Below are 23,863 nucleotides of genomic sequence, written 5' to 3'. Positions count from 1 at the left end.
CACGGTGTGATTTACAATAATGTCAGTATAAGGTGTCATACAGTGGGATACCAGAGGGAAGTAGTTGTACAATGATAATAAATGCATATGAATCACATGTTCAGCCATCTGTAAGAATGTACTGTAATACAGGACAATACACCCTAACTGTGTGTGTGTGTGTGTGTGTGTGTGTGTGTATAGAGGATGAGTCACAAGTAAGTAAGTTATACACTGAATCACAGATTTTGAAGTTGTTTGTTGATGGGCATTCTATTTTAAGTGACTCTTAATGATTGTGGAGTCAACTCATTTTCGAAATCGCTGTTTACTCTCTTCTTCCTGTTTTCCTTTTGAAGTGTTGTTTTGTAACCCCTCATGTTAATAATATACTAGAGTTTTCAACTTCCCATTAGTTTCAGCATTAAATAACTTGTAGTACGACAGTAAGCATTGTTTTAATGAACCTTTGTGATAACATCCCTATGTTTGTTATTGTTCTATAAATGCAATCGTCTGACATGCCGCTGTTTGTCTTCACAGCACAGCATAGCCATTGTTCAGGTGCCTGGCAAGAGGCCATTTGGACAGAGTCTTGTTAATATCTACATTAATGGACACCAGAAGGTCTCTACAGCCCTCAAGTTTCCCTCTATGAGTGAAGTGCGTATTTTCTCTAAACTGAAATGAAATTGCTCAAACCTGGTTTACCATTTCCAATATATGTATTTTGTTGTCATATTTTAATTTGTATAATTGTTTCCATGCTGTGCTCCTGTTGGAATTGCCCTATATCAGTGAGTCCTAAAGAGGGAGTGAAGCACATGCAAAGAGTTTTTTTCGTATTTCAGGTTAGCATGAGAGCATTTTACTAATCTAGATAGTATAAAACTTTATCTGGAATATTAATTTTATGTGTCATTTTATGGCTCTGCTTTTTGTGATAGGTGACTATATTTTTACGTGATTTGTTTTGTGTTAGGGCCTGAATTATAGCTCAGCCTCATATAGAGTTGAGCAGACCTTCAGCATGTCGACAATGGAGACTACTTCATCTCAAGAGGTCAGAGATTTGGCTGTTTGTTCGCTTATCCTAATTAGAGTGGGCAGACAAATAGCCAGTTCTCACTGTCCACCGCTGCCATGTAAAACCTGGTGGTAAGGTTCAGTGGAAACTGCAAAATGACCTGCACGACCTTGGAGGAAAATCCCATGGTGGGTAGGTCATTATTTTTTTATGTTCAAAAAGAAAATCCGCTTTGGGATTTTCGTTCTGAAAAAAAAAAAAAAAAAAGCAATAAAAGTTTGCTGCACAGCTCCATCATGTTGATGTGGCTGTCAATCAAATTTTCAATGCACTTACAGGAATTGTTGTGACAGCATTTCCTGTAACTGTAAAAGAAGTCCAGTGGGCAGGCACACAACTCAAAATTTCGCAGCTGGGTACTCCCTGAAAGTGAGTACTTTACTCTGTTGTCCTGACAGAGTAAATACCCACCCACTAAACTCTAAATCAGGACCTTAGTTGCTACAAACATAACATAGGATACGTGGGACTCCTATCTCAAGACCGTGGGTGCTCAGTCAGAAATCCAGAAATTACTTAATGTCACTAATTTGACAATCAGGCAAAAGATTAAATGAACACTCAATGTGACATCTCTTGTAAATGAGATTGTTATTCGTAACAGAAAATCATCAGGTGCAACAAAACGTTGTTATGTTTCTTATGATTTTCCTGGTGGGCATCCAGGGTTCTGTCCTTGTACACCGTGTAGATGATTTAGTTGCAGCATGTGACATATGGATATGTATGGAATACCACCCAATGTCGATGTCTGTGTGTGCTGGTGTGTGACTAAGCCAAGGAGGGCTGTATTGTATTCTGAATGTCAACAAATGGAAACAAACCCAGAAAATGAGAACAGGGTTTCATGAAATCACAAATATAGTATTCTCTGAAAAGCTGTTAATGGTGCTTCAGAAGCACCAGAGAGAATGAATGCATTTGATAGAGAGTTTTAGTCGCAGATTACTTACCTTTGAATATTCCCCAGGAGTCAGACTGGATCCTGAACCTTTTCTGAAGAGTCCCCAGTGCATTGATCTGCTTTATGTCGGCAGCATTCACGCTGGAAGTGATGTGGGTGGTGCTTCTATAGGTGCAATCCCAATATTTTTTGGAATATGTATCAGAAGAAAATTGTCGGCTTTAAGCCTTGTGGTGCCTGTCACAGGCACATGTCTATGAGAGATCCCCACTTGGTTTGTCTTTCATGCTTGGCGCCAGATCACAATTCCAGGGCCTGTATCAGTGCAAGACCATGCATCTGAGGGCTATCCAAGAGTGAGCCATGAAGCTCCTAACCGTTTGACAAACAACTCTGCATTGCTCCAGTTCTCGGTCGCGAGGAAGGTCCTGGAACCATTTTAATCAATATCTGACACAATTCAGGCTACGATAGCGATGTTTCAACCTCTATCCTGGATTTTGGCAGGACTGATTCTGAGACTGCTGGGCCTCATGACCTCCGTGCATCCTGCTGGTAAAGCATGCCTTTGTGTTATGCGGGCTCTGCAGTGGCGCTTGAAGTTTCAGTGTATTCAGCATCAGAAGAATCTCTCTTACCTGTTCCAGATATTGTAGGGAACTGTGAAAGACCTGTAGTAGTACTTGACGAACCGTGATTGGGTCAGTGGCAGGCCTCTCACCTTTCCCCACTCAGAACGCACAATGGTCAGAGATAAGTAGTTTCTGTGTTCGGGCAGCCATCTGGGAGAGGTGGAAGTCAAAGGGCTATGGTCTTTGCCAATGTCTCAGCTCCACAATAACCTATTAGAGTTGAGAGCTATACTTTTGGCATTGAAAGCTTTCCTTCCATCCATCAGGGGGATGCTAATTCAGGTGTTCATGGACATCACTGCCATGTGGCACTACAACAAAAAGGGTGGAGTAGGGTCATGGACCTTGTGGCAGTAGGCTCTGCACCTCTGGACATGGATAGAATGTCAGGACATTTTCCTGGCCGCACATCTGGCGGGATCTCTAAATGCCAAGATGGACAAACTCATCGGTTGATGCCTCCCGGATTACAAATAGTGTCTTCACCCAGAGGTGGAGCAAGGTCTTTTCTGCTGTTGGGTAGAACCTTGGTTAGATCAAGTCACCATTGCCAAAAACGTGTAATGGCAACATTTCTGTGAATTGGAGATGCCAAGACAGCTCTCAATAGGAAACAGAATTAATTTCAAGTGGGTCGCAGGACTCCTGGATGCCTTCCCACTGATACCACTCCTGCCTCAAGTTCTCAAGAAGATCAGAACGTACCGGGGAGCCCAAGACATGTTAGTGGCCCTGGATTGGACATGGAGAATATAGTATCCCGAATTCTTGAGCATTAGTTTTGGCTCGTCTGTCAGGCTGAGTCTTTGGGAGGATCTCCTGTCACAACAACACGGCAAGGTTCTGCACAGAAACCTACCCAGAGTCCACATGCATGTGTGGCGCTTGAGCACCAACAGCTGAGTCTTCATTTTACCTCCGAAGTACGTGATGCCATCTTAGCAGTCAGGCGTCCCTCAACAAAGACTGTATACGCCTGCTGGTGGTACACATTTGTGGCCTGGCATGCTGCCGAATTGTTTGATCCTTATCCGAAGTTCTTTTGTTTGTATTGTCAATCGCTCGGCAAGGCCTCGCTTTGGCACATTTAAAGGGTACGTTTCAGCCTTCTTTCTGTTGCCAGATCAACTCTCCCTGTTCAAGTCACCTGTTGTGACATATTTACTTTGCAACACACGTTCCCCCCCTTCACCTTTCATTATACCCCAATATGACCTTAATTTAGTCCTAAGGTTTCTGGTGTGTTCACCCTTTCAGCCCATGCAGAGCTGTACTCTCAGATTGCTCACCATCAATACAGTTTATCTAGTGGCTGTTAAATCTGCCAGAAGGGCTGGCGAGCTGCAGGCGCTCTCAATCAGTCCTCCGGATACCACTTTCTTGCTGGACAAGCTGGTCCTTTGGACCGAGTCTCATTTCCCCCCACGGTTGTGACACCCTTTCACATCAGGCAGAACATCACGCTGTCGACTTTCTTTACTCCTTATTGCTCCAAGGAAGAGGAAAAACTCCACCACTTAGATCCAAAAAGAGTGTTACTGTTTTATATTGATCATACCAAAGACATCCAAATGTCAATCAACTTTTTGTTGGGTTTGCTGAAGCAAAGAAAGGGAAAGCAGTGCAAAAGAGAACCATCTCCAGATGGATTGTACTCTGCATCAGAATCTGCTACGTACTGGCCAAGGAGCACCGCCCTGACGGCTCGTAGACTCCCAGTCCGGGCCATCTGTCAGGCAGGCATGTGGCTATCGCTGAACATGTTTGCCAAACATTACTGTCTTGACAGTCAGGTTTGGCATGATGGGCATTTCACCTATTCTCCAGGACTTTCTAGCCTATCGAGTTTGCAGACCCTCCTTTGAGGAAGTTTTGCTTGGGTATCTGTTCTAAGGTACAGACTTTTCAGCTGTAAGTGCTTATCAGAGGGATAAATTACTTAACTTCTGTAAAGCCTTATCTGGTAGAAACTAGCTGCAGATTCCCTACTGATCCTCCCCATTCTGTTAACTCTGATTTCTTTTTCAAGAGCTCCTTGAGGACCTCACTTTAGCACACTCATGATAATAATACCTCACTATGTCTCAGTAGTTCTGGCACAGAAAGTAGACTAGAAACTGAGGTGAGAGTGCTGGGGTGGTGCCTATATAGGCAACACATGCCATTTCCGGCACGAACAAGGAACCAGCATGGAGCTGATCAATGCCACCTACTAGCATGCTATGGGACTGCTCAGAAATATTTCTGGTAAAGAATCTGTGGCTATAAAGAGTCCCTACCAGATAAAGTGTTACTGCAGGTAAGAAACTTGTTCTTTAGGTTGATAGCACAAGCTGTAGCTCTGCTTGCCAGGACATCTTTTGGGCGTAATTCGGAGAGTGACCATGAAAAAGGAGTCTGTTGCTAAATGTTTTTCCATCTCATCGGATTCAACTGATTCGGGGTCTGGTTCTTCATCGTCTTATGTAAAGAGGAGGCCTGTCATTAGGCATAAGTAATGTCATAATGAAATACCTGGACAGGCGTGACACAGCACTTACTTGAGAATCTAGTTTTTGCATTGCCAAAGAGTTGCTGCCTTACAGCAGCCCATTTAAAGGTTTGTTTCCATTCAGTAGAAGGGAGTAGATAAACCCATTTTGTTTTCCATGATTCTTGACCAGACATTATGCACTTAATAACTTAGGAAAACAATTGTATTCTAGTGTTAAAGGTGACTCATCAGTGAGAAAATATTTTGATCATCTGGCTTTCTGGCTAAAGATATTAATTCAGATCTAAAATATTCCTTCACGCCCATGAATTATGCTTTCAGAACAAATGTGTATTCACTGTATTAAGATTAATCTTTGTCAGATTACTTTTCTACTGAGTTCCAAATTATGACAATCAACACACTCTTTTCAAAGTAAACTAAGCCTTAAAGTAAAGTGTTCCTTACTGATGAGGTGTTTTTAAGGTGGTTGTTCAGTTTGGGGCCACCAACAGTGGCTGAGACCATAGATGGCTTCAAGAGGTGTGACAAGCCGCCCGGTCTCCAGGTCAACAAACAAGTGGAAAATAGGATGAGCCCTGGAGCCGGAAATGTTACCTATGACTTAGTAGGTTTGGACCAATTAAAGAGTGAGCTATGGGCCTCAGAGCTCCTTCTTCCTTTTTCGAATGTTAGCACATGACCTTGATCTAGAGATGTGGGGAATGATCATCCTCTGTTCTAGAAGAATTCTAGACCACCTGGTTCAAGGGGCAAAAAAAGCAAACATGAACAACCAGCTAATGCTCCTCCTGTGTCTATAGAATGTTTTCCAGTGAAGCCTGACATTCCTCAAATCCTCCCTTAAGCTAGACTTTTTCAAGATCTGTCACCCGTCCATTAAGCTCTTCTGCAAGGTGCTTGTTCTCTTGTCTTCTGTAGCGGTACTGGAGAGCTCGATTTATTGGCCAGAACAGAGGGCAGACTACTGAACCCATTAGATAGTTATAGGTGCTACCAGTAAGGCATGCAATTGATGCCAAGGGTAAGTCTCCTCATGGCCCTGTAAGCACCCTCCTAAGGGACCACCCTAATGCCCTCTCCTGTTCATGAAGCTAGCAAGGCAATCAATTTTCATGGGTCAGTGAGCTATCTTTAGTAAACAAGCAAAGCAGAACAACATGCATGATGCTATACTTGATGGTAAAAAGTGTACTTGACTGAAAACAGTGGACATCAATTTACACGTCCCTTCACCAGGTGTGTTTGTGATGACTTCCTCCATTTTTGATGCTTCAATATTTCTGTGTACTACAGATAAATCCCTAGATGTGCCAATGAAGTCACAGGTGAGCACCATCCTTGTTGTACTCTATCTGACTTTGTAATGGACATGCAGACTACCGTGTCCAGTTAGTTCCAGGACAGAAATAACCTGTAGGGGACTACGTGATATACACACAGCCGACCCTCTCTGTTCTGGCCGTTACGGAGGTGCCACATTTTGAACAGTATTCTGTCCTGCTGAGCTGCTACTAACGGTGAAGACATAATTGATGGTGGATCTAACACGTTTTTAGAAAGTACACACCAAACTTCATTGTCTGATTGATTCTGTGTGTTGATGGTGTTACTTTGATCATTGGAGGGCTCTTGCTGAGGGTCCTTCATATGGCATCTGATAGAGATTCCTCAAATTGTGAATGTTCCCAGGCACCAGACCTGATTTGGAAACTTTATTAGCAGTTCCCTTGCACGTCAACAGATTGCATTGTGTGGCTTCGCGTCATGTTTATCGATTCCTGATGTAATGTCAAGGCTCCTACAAGACCATCACTTCTGCATTATGATGGCTGTTCCTTTCTTTTCCCACCTTCCAATGAGGATCCGGAGCTAGCAGTACAGTCTTTTTGACAGAAGCTTTAGTCCAAAAATATCTTTTCCACCCAAAGTTCTCTCCCAGAGGGCAGATATTGTTCCTAAAATGACAGTTTTCAAACTGTCATGACTATCACCAGTAATTGTTGGTGATGGACAACTACAACATCTGCCTATGATGTCTCGGACTCCATCACCAAACCGAGTCAGTGTTGCTCGAAGATGAACTCGAAAGCAGTCTGAGACCAGAGGACCAAATTGGCTATTGCTGAATTAAAAAAGACATGCTACTTGATTTCACACAATGCAATGGGAACATCTAGACCTTGGAACAGCTCCATGTAGCATGCTCCTTAATTGCTGCCACTCAGTCTCCCTTCCCCTCAGGGACAGCCACAGTGGCTGAAATTCAACATTTGAAAGAGGCCACAGCCTCCATTTTTGTTACCCCACTAAAATCCATTGGAACACCTTTGCGCCCTACAGATTCAAGGTGGCAACCTGTCGGAAGCCTGTTGGGGGATCCATCCCTCGCACTGGCCACCCGACTTGATCGCCACCAAGGTTGACCCTATCTCAGAGCATGACACCGCCAGCTCCCATCTCCTAATCCTATTGCCACCGAAAAAAGCTTCCATCTTCACAACTGCTATTAGGAGAGCAGTGGACATACTGGATTCATTTCTACATATGCTGGAGGTCAAGACCAGTGTTTTGCGAGTGGTTCTTAACTATGCAGTGACCACCCAAGAGTCTCTCTTACCCTTTAATGAAGCCCTAATAGATATACTACTGGGTACCTGGGCCATACGTGGATTTTGCCCACTAGTCATCAGACAAGTGGCAAGATGGCACAGGCCGGGGATCCTGATTTCTTGCTCAGCATCTTACCATGGAGAGCTTAGTGGTACAGGCATCATCCAGCCTCCTCAACCCTAATTCTTTTCCCACCACTCCACCCTAGAGGGAATCCAAGAGGATGGAAGTTGCGCACAGAGTTTTCTTCAGTGCCAGTCTTGTATGACAATTCATCAGTACATCCTACATCCTGGGATGGTATTTGCACACCTCATCGGATACAGTGGCTGATGTGCTGCCAGCTGACCTCGAGGATCTCAGATATAACCTGCAGTTCCTAATTCTTGACAGCCAAGAAGCTTTGAAATATACAGTCCGTTCTGGCCTGGACACCACTGACTACCTGGTGATAGCAGTCAGCACTAGCGTGGTGCCGAGGTGCCAAGCATGGATCCGCTCCATGGGCTAATGGACATGCAGTTTGATGGCTCGATGTATTTGGTGTGGAGGCTCACTCGGACCTCCAGAAATTTAAGGAGAGCAAAGCCACTGTTGCCCATTTTGAGGCTTCAGCAGGAGATAGCTACAGGCTTCAGCAGGAGATAATTACAGAGGCACCACCTCAATGGGCCTCAGCAGCAATAGGCCTCCCAGCCCTTTCAAGGCGAGGCCCAGGAGTTGGCCGACAACATTCAGGACCACTGGGGCAACACTCTACCCAGTCCACAACCTCCCTCACCCCAAATCGCCACTGCAAAACCACTTTTTGTCCTTGATGGCTCACAATTGCCTCATTTTGTATTGCAACATTTATATAGAGGTGATAGAAGGTTGGGCCACATTTCACCTCCCCACATGGCGAAACATTGTGTCGGACATATAGTTCCCTATTCCCAGACATGCCTCCTGCTCCGCAATGCCTCCCGGAGGACCACTTGTCCCTACTCTTCCATACTGTTCAACCTTTTTTGGCCAAGGCAAGAGAGCAATAGAGAGGGGGCTGTCATCAGAGGTTGGGACTAATTGTTATTTCTTCACCCCACCTTCGATCTTCATTCTCTGAAATTCTTCCTATGGAAGGATATGTTTAAGAGGCTTACTCTGGTCCACCATATGGCTGTCCTAGATCCAGGAGACTGGAAGGTGGCACTCAACTTGAAGGACTCCTATTTTCATATTCCTGTCCTGCAGTCCCACAGACATTACCTGTTACTTCAGGTATGCCAGAAGCACTTTGTTCTCCATGCTCCCCTTTAGACTGACCATTGCACCTCTGATTTTCACAAAGATTATAGTGGTGGTCGCAGCCCACCTGTGGAGGGTAAGTATAACAGTTTTCCCATACCTCGAGGTCTGCCTGCTAAACCCGCCCTTGCCTCAGTCAGTCATAAACCACCTCCAGATGACAACAAACATTTGACATCATAGGATATCTCCATCAATGTCCCAAAGTCTCACCTCATTCCTTCCCAATGGCTCCCCTTCATCGGAGCTATTCTGGATATAGTGCTCTTTCTAACTATTCCCCGACCTCAACATGGCCATGATAGTCAGGGTATGATCTCTGTGCTTCAGCTCTTGACCTGATGTCAGCGAGAGCAACTTTAAGGCTTCTGGACCTCTTAGCCTTCTGCATCTTGCTTGTGGACCAGGTGGCACATGCAGGTTCTGCAGTGGGATCTGAAGTCTCAGTGGGCTCAGCACAAAGTCAATCTATCAGACTCCATCCAAGTGTTGAAGGAGACTGTCAAAGACCTGTAGTGGTGGCTGCTCAACCTCCATTCGACTGGCAGCAGACGACTCACTACCTGACCTATAACTAACAGTCATGACTTATTCCATTTGTACTGGGTTGAAGAGGCAATCTGGGAGAGGTGTAGATTAGTGTACTCTGGTCCCTGGCTGAAGCTTGTCTCCACACAGTTTGCAGGAGTTACAAGTAATTTGCTTGGCACTGAAGGCGTTGCTCCTGACCACCAAGGGAGAAAACACATCTAGTACTGCAACAAGAAGGGCAATGTTAGGTCGTGGGTCCTGTGTAAGGAGGCTGTGCACCTCTGGACTTTGCTGAATGTTCAGGGCATTTCCCTGTGGCCCAACACCTGGCAGGAGCTTTAAATTCCAGGGCTGACCAACTCGGCTGATGTTGCCTATTGGATCAGGAATAGTCTCTAAACTCAAAAGTGGCACAGGGCATCTTCCGAAAATAGGAAGAACCCTTGCTTGATCTGTTCGCCAACTCAGAAAAGGTGTCAAAACATTTGTGCTCTGGCGTTCTCAGGGGCATTCCTCCATCAGAGATGCCTTTCTCTAACATTGGGGCTCAAGACTCCTGTACACCTTTTTCGCCCCTCCCAAGGAGAGCAAGAGAGACTGAGCTTAAGTCAACTTAGTGACCCCGGAGTGAGCAAGGAGATTGTGGAACCGAAACTTCTGATCATGAGCGTATGTCCTCTAAACTGGCCACCCCTTTGGGAGAACCCACTGTCATAGCAGAGCCAAATCTTGCACTATAATCTGCACAATCTACACCTCTGCCCATGCAGATTGAGCAGCATGAGTTGATCACTTTTGATCTTTCTGCCAAAGTGGTTGGTGTCATCTTAGCAGGCGTCCAGCAGCCAAAATTCAGAACCCTGGGAGATGTTTGTTGTCTGGTGGTCCTCCCTCAGCCCCACCCTTTTTAACATTTACATGGCCCCGCTCACCAACATCCTCTGCCCACACGGAATCACCGTCATATCCTATGCAGAGGACACCTAGCTCGTTATCTCCATCACCAGGAACCCCACCACCGCCAAGACCAACCTCCATGCCGGACTCCTAGACACCGCCAAATGAATGACAGCAAGCCACCTCAAACTAAACCAAAATCATCATCCTCGGCCCCAACAAAACAATATGGGACGACTCCTGGTGGCCCACCGCCCTAGGTTTACCCCCAACACCCGCCACCCACGCACGCAACCTCGGCGTCATCTTAGATTCTTCTCTCTCCATGAGCCAGCAAATCAACTCCATCACCTTCTCCTGTTTCAACACCCTCCGCATGCTGCAAAAAACCTTCAAATGGATACCCATAGAAACCAGAAACACCGTCACCCATGCACTCATCAGCAGCAGACTAGACTACGGAAACACCCTCTACACTGGCACCACAGTCAAGCTTCAGCAGATACTCCAGAGGATCCAGAGCGCAGCCGCATGCCTCATCTTGAACCTCCCACGCCATGAACACATCTCCGCCCACCTCGGATCCCTTCACTGGCTTCCTATCGACAAAAGGATCATTTTCAAAGTCCTCATCCACGCACACAAATCCCTCCACAACACTGGACCAGCCTACCTCAATGAAAGAGCAAACTTCCGCATACCCACTCGCCATCTCTGCTCCGCCGACCTCGCCACAATTCCCAGCATCCAACGCACCACCTCCGGAGGCAGATCTCGCCCCCAAAACCTGGAACTCCCTCCCCACCAACCTTCACAAGACCCAGGACCTCCTGTCCTTCAGAAAACACCTCAAAACATGGCTTTTTGAACAGTAAAACGGCATACCCCCCCCCCCTTTATTTTCTCCCCCACCTTACTTCCCCTCCCCTCCCCAGCACCTTGAAAGCCTTACGGGTGGGTAGCGCGCTCTATACATTTTTTGATTGATTGATTGGTGCTCTTCCTGAAACATACATCCCCTGAACGCGGAATTATCAGATGTTCTTTTGTTCTGTTTATCATTGTCCCAGTAAGGGCTTTCTGTGGCAAAAGGTAAAGGTTACCTCTCAGGCCTTTAGGCCTCTTACATTTACTTAAACAGCAATCCCTCTTCAGGTTACCTGTTGTAAAGTGTTTTTTGAAGAGACTAGTCCATCCAGCTGCATTTGTCATTCCTCAGCACCTTAATTTTTCACTTTCCTTCTTGATGTGCTCTCCTTTTATGATCATACCTTCACTTGCCCATAGTATTATTTTATCTCAGGGTCCCAAATCTATTTATTTTTGATTGGGCCCACTTGGGTGGTATTTTACCTACCCCAGTGAGAAGATGAACCTATGATGAAGATTGCCACCAAATGACGGATGAAGTGTCTACTCTAATGTATGAAAGATATTTCTGTAGGAAGTCATGCTATGCCTTAGAAGACTGATTGTTGTGTACTGATGTGTTGTGAATCAATCCATCACCTTGCCAGCTTTCTATGCACCTCTTCATCCCTCCAAGGAGGAAGATCAGTGTCATTGCTTTAAACCTAAAGGGCACTTAGTTGTTATGTGGACCGAACCAGGGAATACCAACAGGATAACCAACATTTCTTTGATTTCTCTAGGGCTAAAAAATACAAAGCAGTGAAAAAGAGGACCTCTCAAAATGTATGGTGCTATACATCAAGATCTGTAGTGGCCTGGCCAAGAAGCATCCTTCAGAAGACGTGTTTGCTCATTCTACCAGTGAGGGCTGCTGTCACTGTGCTAGAGGGCGGTGTGCCAGTCATGGATGTTTGCCAGGCCATTGTCAGAGCATCTAGCTATACATTCATGAAGCACTATGCCTGGATAACCAGGTTTGGTGGGATTAGCTTTTCGCATTATTTGTCCTAAAAGATTTCCTGATCTGAGCCATTCCACAGACCCACCACCGGGAGAGTACTGCTTTGAAATCTGTTCACAGGGTGAGGAATCTGCAGTTAGAAGTATCTATCAGAAGAGCAAATTAGTCACTGTTGGCAATGTCTTTTCTGTTAGACTATATAACTGAAAATTTCTTACTGATTCACCCTCCTCCCCATTCTCTGCAATGGATTCATACAGTCCATTGATTAGATCCTAAATGCGAAGATCTACACACCGCACTTCTGATTTCAATGGCTCCTCGTCCAACAGCACAGATGGAGTTCAGAAAGAAACTGACATCGCGTGGAGGCGGCAGTTATTTAGGTGCTCACATTCAGTCAGTGGACTAGATGCAGAGCCACATGCCACCTGTTAACATTCAAGGTAATTGCCATTAAATCTGGTCTAGCACTTAGGGAAATTCACAAGGTGAGGAATCTGCAGTTAGAGCCTCTACCAGAAAAAAGTATTACCAAAGGTAAGTAACTTGTTCTTATGGGGCACAATCAGCCTGTGTGCCGATTGTTGACTTTTGAGGCTGGGAAACTTGCGATGTCTTCTCACAAGCAGGAAATGATTCCTATGAAGAACCTTGTGAATTGTTGGTCTACTATCCATGCAAACATGTATAGTGGGATGCATTGGAACTTCTCTTTTCATAATAAAAGGAATCCCAGTGACTCCCGCTCCCCACCTTTTGTGGTCTTCCTGTTACGGGTAAAACCACACAACATGACTTCCTGGTTGGAGATCCTATTTTCTTGCCATCTTTATGTGTCAATAATTCTAAATTCTTGGCAGTAGCTTTGGTGGCCAGGCTCGCACACCACCTAGAGATGCTTCTTGATGTTCTGTATTATTTCAGGTATGTGGCTGGTACACTATCTTCACCAGGGACTCAAAACCATAAGTCACTGAGTTAACTGGCATTCCTCCCAGAATATAAGGTTGTAGGAAGTAAACATTGTCCATCATTTCTTGTGTAGTTGTGAACATGTAGTGAAGAAGCAACAGGTTAGTTCACCTTGAATTGTGGTATGATTTCATGGTACTCAAAATGTCAACTAGTATCCAATTTAAGCACTCTGAGTGTCCCTGTGTCAGTGTTAAGAAGTGGTCTTGGTCTTCTAAACTTCTCTCAAGTTCAGTGTGTGTTTGCTGAGACATATGTTCCCTGCTCTGGCAGTCTGCTAGTCTATAGTAAAATGTTTTCTAGAGAAAAGATTGCCACAGTGGATAACTTCTGGTCATTATAGGAGAGTTATTGGGCATACATAGTCAGTGTTTACCTGTGTCTCGTATCCTTCCAAAGGCCCATAAATTGAGGACCATATTCATGTAGTTAACCGTTGTTACTAAGAGCACTTGTAACAACAGAAGTGTGTTATGAAGCCCTATAAAAATTAATTATATTTAGATTACATAATTGTAACGTTATCCCTACATCTAGTGTTAAGGGCAAAGATTGTAATGGAACAAATTTCTTGCATTTAGTCATGGGTGAATGAATCAGTAAGGCCAGCCTAATGAGGTTATATTCTTCTTAATACACAAATTAATATCATCTTCATTTACAATACATTCCTCATTTTACCATTAAAAACAAATGTGATGTTGCATTTACATATCATATAAAAACGGTTTGTACTAGATTTTGCTAGATCATACACAGAGTGTGCTAGATTATTTCTCACTGTCAGTGCTTGAAGATGAAAAAGTACTTCAAAATAAATTTTGACTTTTAATCAACCTGTCTGTCTTGTGCCTTATATTTTGCTAAGGATTCTTTACAAGTAAACAGTGTTTTCTTCTGTGGCCTTTTCCAGACTTTTACTTCTTGCTGCATTGGCTCTGCAGGTCAGAGGACTACCACCCCACCTCCATCACAAATTCCAGATCCTCCATTCTCATCCCCTGTCACACCCAGCAGATCATTTGGAGGAATACTTTATTCTCCTACTTGGGGAGGCTTGGTTGCAAAATCTGGTGCTGTGTCAAAATGTATATCAGCAGGAACTCAGGACAGTGAGTGGGGCTCTCCAACTTCTCTGGAAGGACAGCTTGGATCGGTTATCATCTTCCATGATGCGTTGCAGGCCTCTCAAGTGAAAGCACTGTATTTGGCTGGTAAGTTACACGTCCTTGGTAGCTTCATCAGATCATTCCTGGTAAACTTGGGAAAAAGTTTGTACAAAAGTGATAGGTTTAGACTAGACTAGAAATGTGTAGCAGCAAAGGAAAAGGTTGTAGATGCGTATCATCTATCAAAATAGATTCAGAGGCGTAAGAGATCTTATCGTTTGCTGCATACTTTTAATGAGATATATCAAACACACAAAAAAAGTTTTATATTAGATAAGGAGCTACTGTCTGCCTGTCTTCCGTGCAGTATTTTCTTTCCCTCTTGTGTGGAATACCTGATTCAACCTTTGAGGTATTATGCACAAGGTTTAAGTACAAGGAGAATAAACTGCATTGACCAGGAATGCCCATTTATTGCAAAACCAGATAGACCCCTCCCAAGTTCTAAACAAGCATTTATATCTTTTTCAAGAGTGGGGCAACTACCAGCATTAAATGTACTTCAAGAATGGTAGAATGCCTGCAGATGCTAGTGTAAGCTTTGGTTCACCCGCTGAAGCAATGCAAATGAGCCACAGCCCTCAATAGCAACCAGTGATACACCTCATGATGTATGTCATAGTTCAACACGAAGCACTGAAGGTAAGAAAAGCTTCACTATCTAGGGCTGGTCTGTCCATTGAGAATAATTTTATAGTGTTTAAGGCACATTAGTCACTTTGATATTTTGTTCATTCTCAGGGCCCAGATTCACCGGTTTAAGTGGTTTAAAAGAAATTAGTGCATCTTAGCCAGTCTTACTACTACCTGTAGGTAATGGCTTAGGATACAGTGCGAAGAGAACTTGGAACTGATGTAATGTGTCTTCTTCAGTGTTAATTCTTGGCAGACAGTTGTGATTCATGTATTAACAATATGGGACATCAGTGTGTGGTGACGCTGATGACTATAATGGCCGCACAGCGCTGAAGCTCCAGCAGCAGAACCCTGATAGTTGGTCAAAGGTGTGCTCAGCACGCTTCACTGGAGTGGGGCATGCGATGTAGAGGCACCTGACAGCTGGGAGAGGAGCAAGGGCCGTACTTGACTGCCAAATAGGCTGTGTAAACACCGTAACTGCAGTGTGACCGGTCCTCCCTGTCAGTGGGCTTTGGAGGCACCACTGTGAAAGGGGTTGCAGTTAGAGCCTGAGGTGTGCAGCTGATAGGGCAGCACGGTGCTGCCCGAATAACCTGTAGTGCCCTCGCCTCTCTTCTTTCTTCCGCCCACCATATTGGATTAGTCCTGAAGGTTGAAAGAGCTGGCGACCGTGAACTTGCTCAGAACTTGCGGCCCACCTGGGCCTACTCAGTCTCAGCAAAGATTGGAAGGGCAGCACATGACCTAATTATACTTAACTGCTGACACTGCCTGCTATGAGATGTTGGCCGGCCACCTGAGAGCGTTGGAGGTAGGGGAATTTGTTTTTTGCCACATTTTGTAGCCCTTAGAGGCAGTGACCTACAACTTCCTTGCCTTCCTTTGACCTCCCTTAACCTCACCGTGCCACAAGCAACATCAGTGGGCCTGTGCCTCCCCTCCTCCCTATACTGCTGTAGCCTAGGGTGGCTGGGGACACTGCCGCACTATGCGAGGCCCCCTTACCCACTCTTTACCCTCCTATCTCCCCCCCACTGACCAAAAACCACCACACTGAACAGCGTGACCCGCCAGCTGAGTTTTCCAAAGGGGGGGAACAACAGCGCACCATACCCAACTTCATATTTACCAGCTTGTTGGGGGCCCTCCTCGTCTGGAATATAAGGCCCTAATTCACGCTGGTCTGGTTACTTTTTCCCCACATCTGGGTGTGTCTGCTGTAGAAAAGAACTAAAGCTCCTCCCTCACTTTGATTGTGCTTGGTTGCTTGCGTGACTGTGGGGGTATATGGGAGGGGCAACTCCCCTGACACTGGCGCCTTAGGTGGAATACCCAATGCACAGTCCTAGTGCCGGGACAATCCTCAACCTTCTACTGCGTTCATGGTACAGGGCCACCCGAAACAGCGCAATCTCCCCATTGAGAAGAATGCAGTAGTGGACACAAACTTCTTGACGCCGGCCATGGAGGAAGGTGCTGCTGGGGGCACTGCCTCTGGATAAATGGTTAGCGCAGAGGCCATAATGGTGGAGCTACATGCAGGCTTCTGCACCATAGACCCCCGGTGTGACACCCTCACTTCTAGACTTGACGAAATGGAGGAGCGTCTGCACTGACAAAAAAACCCGACTGAAGGGCACCACGGGAACGGAGAAAAGACTGGAGAAGCTGGAGTTCAGGCTGAAGACAATCACAATAAAGACTGAAGACCTGAAGGCCATGGGCTGTCGCAATAATTGGCGCACTTTGGAATTGCAGAGACCATGAATTCCTGCTGCATGGACCTGTTTATGGAGGGTCTCCTTGCGCAACTGTTGGGTTGCCAGAATTTTACATCCACTTTTGTGGATGGGGTGGGGAGGGATGAATGACCCTGGAGCATACTCCCCTGGATGTGGACTCTGCCACCAGCAGAGACCTCTTTCCTCTGATCTAACGCTGGCCCCACCTCCCACCCTATCCACTCCTGAGCATTAATACTTTTGACCCTTAACACCACCTTTTCACTATACAGATGTGCCTGCTACAATGTTGTCTACTTGGTTTCATTATTGCCTTTACCTGCAGCTTGCCCATTCTCATTCCCACTTGCTGAACACAATCCTATTTCTGCAGGGAGTTTGCTGCCATTAGATTGTCATGGTTGATGTCAAGTTGCTTGCTATTGGGTTTATGTTGTTGTTTTATTGGGATCTCTGGCATTCACCTGGCAGTTTTTTTACAGGTGTGGGTGGGCAGAGGGAAACAGTTGTTAGTTCGGATGTTTGCCTTTGCTTCTCAAACTTGATGCAGTGGTGGTTATGCTGCACACACCATAACCTACAATCGTGCAAGCCTATAAGACAAGCAACACACACAAAAGGAAGCAAACTATAGATATAGCCCTCATGTCTTGGAACATACCACGTAAAGGCAAACAGGTTCTGCAGTATCTGGCCAGGCACAATGTGCAGGCGGCCTTTCTGCAAGAGACCCACCTCCTTGCAGGCACCACGCACACCTTTGCATCCTCATGAGGACCACACTGTTATTTTGCGAGCTACAGTACATACTCCTGAGGCGTCTGCATTGTTATCCATAAGAACCTTCCATTCCAACTAGACACCAACCATATAGATGTGGAGAGGGTAGATATGTACTCATAGCGGGGGTACTTGCTCGACAAAAAGTATTGCTTGTCAATGTCTACGCCTCTAATACTGACTTGCCAGAGTTTTTCCAGACCCTACAATACCACATAGATCATTTTGATGTCAAACATATCTTTTTTGGGGGGAGACTTTAACATGCTATTAGACAATACAATTGATACCACAGCCGCAGCCCCTACCATTATGCCCTGTTCACTGCAGATCCTTCAAACGATTCATTACACACGCTATTGGACCACTGGTGCCTACATAGTACAGAGGTATTGGCCTACACCCTCCATTCGGCACCCGATGGTATCTGGACACATTGATTATTGGCTGCTGTCCAGCACGATCACCCAGTGGCTTGTCTCCCTCACACACCTCCTCCGCACGTTATCTGATCATTCACCAGTGTAGCTGACACTTCCTAGCCCCATGCAGGCAGGCCTGGAGAATCCAGGGTGTTTCCCGGGCAAGGCATTGCATGACACGCTCTTACATAGCAAACTTCACGATGCAATCACTGAGTGCTTCACACTGAACCACGGATCAGTCGGTATCCAGCCAACCCTATGGGAAACATTCAAAGCCTACACAAGGGGTGTCTGTATAGCCAAACACGCTGGGGTATTATGTGCCATGCGGCACAGCTTGGCACGTATGGAGGCGCAGTTGGCAGAGCTGGATGTAGCTGCTGTGGCTGACCCTATGGGAAGCATTCCAAGCCTACACCTTAGGGGTTTTCTGTATACCAAACACTGGGGTATTATGTGACATACGGCACAGCTTGGAACGTATGAAGGCGCAGTTGACAGAGTTGGATGAAGTTGCAGTGGCCCAAGTCACTGACTCTCAACTTCACAGGTGCACAATACTCTTGGACACTTTCCGTGAACTTGCAGAGTGCGAGGCAAATTTCATGGGGAAATTCATCAAGGCCTGCAAGTATAGTGAGGGGGAGTGCCCGGGGAGCGCACTGGCTAGGCTATTGCACCCGCCTCAATCAGCTGCATGTATACTTGAGCTTCAGAGGAATGACCGTGGTACAGACCGAGCTCTTCAGTTACTACATCCTCCTCTACTCGGTGCGAACCATCCCACCTCCATCTGTGCACTACCTTGCTGAGGTGGCCATGGTCTGGTTGACCACTGCCCAACAGCAATTCCTTAGGGACCCTCTTCACCACGAGGGAATAGTGCAGGGCATTGACACTCTGGATGGCTCTAAAGCTCCTGGCCTGGATGGGTTCAGGGGGGTGTTCCACAAAGCCTATAAACACATATTGGCATTGCACCTCCATACTGTACACGTAGAGGCTCTCAAGACGGGTGTACTTCCACCAACACTGCGAGAGGCAGTAATTACCCTTCTTTCCAAACCTGGCAAGGACCTACTCCAGGGCAGCTCCTATCTCCCCCTATCCCTGCTCAACTTTGACAATAAGATACTTGCCAAGCTACTAGCCACGTGCCTCTTCCTTCTGCTGGACCAAATTATATCCCCTGCAGTATCTGGCCTTATCCCTCATCGTTCTACATCTCTGAATTTGCGCACAGTCTTTTCAGTACTGAATAGAGTATTCCCAACCATTTGTAAGCTATAATATTTATTAGAAATGTGCCTCTCTCTGTCCTCCAAGAGCGAAATAATTCAGAATGTTGTCATCGTATCAAGTAAAGCATCTGGTATATCATGACACGTAAGGTATTTTTCAAAAAGTGTCACATTACAGCATGCTGCAGCTGATCTACTCGAGGAGCACAACAAACAAGACAGCCTATTTCAGTGAGGCCACACATTGTTAAAACACGAATTTAGACCGTCTGCTTAGAATTATAGGTTACTTTTACTCAGCCCATTTACATCTCATTATTTAAACTGAATAGAATGATGTGTTCAGAACTAGCGACCTGCAAGTTACACAAAGATCTGTGTAATGTGAACCAGTCTTCTGAGCCTTTTTACTGGTGTCTGGCAGATTGCTGTCCTTTTAACTTCATGAAGGTGTTGCGAAGGGTTGTATACTTGTGCTTGAAAGTAGTTTTCAAACCTCCTGCAGTTAAATCATTGAAGGGTAAACCAGTGCTTTATCTCCAGGTCCAAACTGTATGAGTCCCTGGAAAACGAATGAGGCTGAGTTGGCTGATCTACCTAGTAAAGTCCTTCTTCACTACACACCAAAGGTACTACTCGATTCTGTTTTTACAAATGTTCCGAATATTTCCTGTCGAATCAGTGGAAGTCGGTAGTCAATCCTAACGTTTTGATTTTTTTGCCCATATTGAGCATATGTTGAACTTGTAGCTTAACCATCTTCACTAGTTAACCATGTATTACATTTTAATTAAACAAAAAAACAAGACATAGATAAGAGATGACACAGACTCAGACTGTGAAACAGATGCTCAGGCATGTTAAGGATTCTGTAAAATGTGTCAGAGTTTGAAAAATGGAAGTTTAAGGCGTGTTAAACAGTGGGCTCACCGGGAACCCACTGTAGAAGTTTTACAGCATGCTCGTTGTGCCTAGGGATCCAGGCTTCAGTTTGAAAATGTCACTTTTAGAATAAGCACAGGATTCTCCAGGTGGTTTCGTATGTCAGCAGTGTAATTATTTTGCAGTGAAATCAAGTTTATCATGAACTGCATGTTCATTCTTTATTTTCAGGCCTGCAGAAATCCTATCTGTCTTGACTTGTCTCCCAATCTTTTACATGGACGCTTAACAGGACACGAGGTTGTAAACTGGGATATCAAGGTAGGCAGTTAGCAGTTTTGATGCTTTTTGCAGTAGCTACCCTTTGCACAAGCTACCCTTACAGAACTCTGTAAACTAAAACAGGGACTTGAATACTGTTGTCTCATGTTTGTGAGGTGATCTGACAGTAGCATAGTTATTTATTCAATCTAACGAAGCAACATTTTTTGATACTTCTATAACGTCTCTCGTCCTGCCATAGAAAACTGTCCTTTACCTTTCTAAGATGAACTGTGAAACTAAATAGTGGTGCTGCCTTATCCCGAATAAGGAAACTACACTTTCCTCAAGTATTTACCTAATGTACAGGGGTAAATCCAAATAAATACAAATATTTGACAACTTGATGATAATCTTCAAAAGACCAAGTCATACCAGAATCCATAATATCAACATGCACAAAATAGGTATACACACCAAAGCTTGGATATTCTCTCACTAAACCACCCTGAACATTGTAAAGGCGAGCACTCCTAGTCTTACTTTGAAATCAACTAGAAAATATTTTCTAACAATATTTCTTTTAGGTAATCATACCTTGGCCAGGCTTATTATCAAGTGGTTTGCGCACCTTAGTATATTGAATGATATAACATTGACCCCGTAAAATCAATTTAAAACATTGTACCATTCAATATTACGATGTTAGTGAGTCAACATAGTGTTATTCAACAGTTTGATCTACCAAAGCCCAAATCAAAAGGATAATTTAAAATAACAATTTTCTTGACCATTTACACTGTGATCTTCCTTCACAGGCCTGATTCGTCTCCAGATAGCTTCAGACTCTTTTTCTTAGTTTCCACATCTCTATTTTATTTTAAGCTGCATAATCCTTTCTGCACTCATGAAAAAGATGAGACATTGATGTATCATAAAGAAACTTGTATCAGTTAGTCATTTTGCTGAATGAATATAAATGTATGGATAAGTACTCAGTCCTTTTGCATTGCTACACATCTGTGTTCTAGGCCGTTTGTTTCCGTAATGGAAGAAAGATAGCCGGAGGGATAGCAGAACATGCTCACAAGCCATTGCGATAGAGTAGAGAAGAAGCATTGCTTCACACCTTTGTGAAAGCAGCAACGCAGGATTGGTGGCTTCAGGGGTGGTGAGCAAGTGGCAGCTGAGCAGGAGGAGAAGAGGATGAAAATGTATGCTGCTCTACTACAGAAGTAAATGGAACTACAAAATACCAAGCTAAGAAATGAGATGAGAATACTGCTGATCTTTCCACACAATATAGCCACATGAAACCTATGTTTCTTGCACTGTGTTGGTGGTATCTGGATTAAAGTTTTTATCATTTACAAGCCATGTGAGAAAATGTATTTGTGTATAAGGCTGTGCACGGTCTCAGGAAAGATGGCGCTTGTTCATGAAGCTCTGGAGAGCAACTGGCAAGGGACCTGTCTAATCGATTCTCAGTGGGTCTCCTTATGATGGCTGCATTACGGGACCTAGGTGAGACACACCTCTAGCACAAATGTATTGAACTGCACCGTGGAACCCTGCACAAATCAGGAGCCAGGCGTGCTGTATGGGCAGCGAGCCACACAGGGCCGTGGTCAGATTCTGCAACATGAGGACACGGCAGGTGGGTGCAGTCCCATGGATTTTGTTATCATCCTGACCGTGTAATAAACCGCAGTCTCAGAGCCTGCCCTAAAGTAACAGGGATCTACGTCATACCCAGCTGTTGTGATCAGAGGGACTAGCCTCGAGGGAACTGAGGGAGAATCAATAGATTTTATCCCCAAATGGCTAAATGCATGGGTCGTTAGGTACTGGGGTGAAAGTACACGTGACTTTTTATTTTTCCCATGACTAGCAAACTTATTTTCCTTCACCTGAGATTGCGGGGAGTGGACTGGCTGTAACATTGAACAGTCACTGAGTATGATTACTCAGGCCAGGTGTGTAACAGGTGAGGCTACTGCCTCATATTCAGACTTGCAAAGCCCTGCGAGGGTGGAATCCTTTTACTGGTGGGAGATTTTGACTCTACATGCTGGACATGAGAAGTGAAAATGGAACTCATTTGAATAGCCTAACAATCTACAGTGGGCACACAGCCCTGTATACTCCTTTTTGAGGCTAGACTTTGTATACCACAACTTTGTACTACTGCGTTCCACGGCATGTTAAGATGAGAAGAGTGCCTTCAATTAACCCCTTTAATTGCTATGCAAGGGATGACATCCACAAGCACGGAATAGCAGCTGTTATTCAATGAGGTCCTCTTTGGAGCAAAGTCTATAAGCAAACAGGACCCCACTGCACTTTCTGACACAAATATAGAAGCTATATTAAATAAATTGGCGGCTGTCAGTCAAGCAAGTTTGACGCTGCAGTTGTGGACCTCACCACCTCTCTGATAGAAAGTCGGCTTCTGATACCCAAGGAGATCCAGGCAGAACATTATCTCCTCCCTAAGACAATCCCTGGAGAGGTGCAAGTATTTGCCGGTTCACGTTAACTGAATATGTTAGTCTCCCATGTACGCAAGGGAGTGATAGTCTGTTTAATTGATAGGTTACTGCTGGATTTGGTAACTGTTTAACTTGTTTATTTGGCTTACTGCCACACAGACCAGAAGTATAGATGTATGTGCCATTGAAATGCAAAATAGTGCTGGTTTTTAGTAACATCATAATGTGGCATTTCTCCTATAGATCCTAGTTCACCTGCAAATAGGACATATAGAACTGGCATAAAATAGTTACTCCAGTATTGGAACTTTCATAGATTCACATGCTTGAATCATTCCCCGTCGTCGAGATGGGAGCCCCCGGTACAATTACACAAGTAGTGTTGAAACATATTAATACAAGGGCCCTAGGCCTCTTCAATTTAATAGTCTATCAAGTCATTTTAAGAAAAAGGACCAAACTTGAGCATCCACCAATCAGACAACACCACCCTCTAGAATCCTCCTGAGAGAAGCTCCAGCACCTCAGATTTTCTACTGCACGTCGTACTAGGGAGCCTCCTCAGAGCTCTGATCTTTCTTCACACCTTTGGATTACCTTGAAGCCATTTTTTCTCTGCTAAACCTTGTCTTGACTGATTGGGGTTAACACCTACAACATGTCTGACAAGGAGAAGAAGGGTTTATTCAGAAATTGCAAAACTTTTGGTAAGAAAAGACTACATTCTGAAGACCCTCATCAGGATTGCATATACTGCCTCTATCCAGACCACTCTGCCAAGGACTGTAAGGTTTGTCGTACCTTTTCCTCTAAAACTCTTAAGGATAGAGAAGGCAGATTATTAATTTGGCTGCAGAAACTTAAGTACAGAGATAATCTAGTCTCTGACTCTGATAGTGATGACTCTTCAACATCCAAAAAGTAATCAAAAAGGGCGAGATCAGACACAAGATCTCCTTC

General features: G+C 44.7%; 1 protein-coding gene across 4 annotated transcripts in view; it reads left to right on the top strand.

Moving 5' to 3' along the window:
• Nucleotides 1–23,863, top strand: part of NBEAL1 (neurobeachin like 1) — a 672,403-nt gene that overhangs the window by 306,878 nt on the left and 341,662 nt on the right. For all 4 annotated transcript variants that reach the window (XM_069226032.1, XM_069226034.1, XM_069226033.1 and 1 more), the window contains exons 15-18: nucleotides 523–642; nucleotides 14,186–14,486; nucleotides 19,812–19,897; nucleotides 20,382–20,471. In XM_069226032.1, the coding sequence (XP_069082133.1) occupies nucleotides 523–642; nucleotides 14,186–14,486; nucleotides 19,812–19,897; nucleotides 20,382–20,471 (597 nt within the window). The remainder of the gene's footprint in view (nucleotides 1–522; nucleotides 643–14,185; nucleotides 14,487–19,811; nucleotides 19,898–20,381; nucleotides 20,472–23,863) is intronic.

The sequence above is a fragment of the Pleurodeles waltl genome, chromosome 3_1, assembly GCF_031143425.1.
Source record: "Pleurodeles waltl isolate 20211129_DDA chromosome 3_1, aPleWal1.hap1.20221129, whole genome shotgun sequence".
Classification (NCBI taxonomy): Eukaryota; Metazoa; Chordata; class Amphibia; order Caudata; family Salamandridae; genus Pleurodeles; species Pleurodeles waltl.
This window is presented reverse-complemented; position numbering and strand designations above follow the sequence as displayed.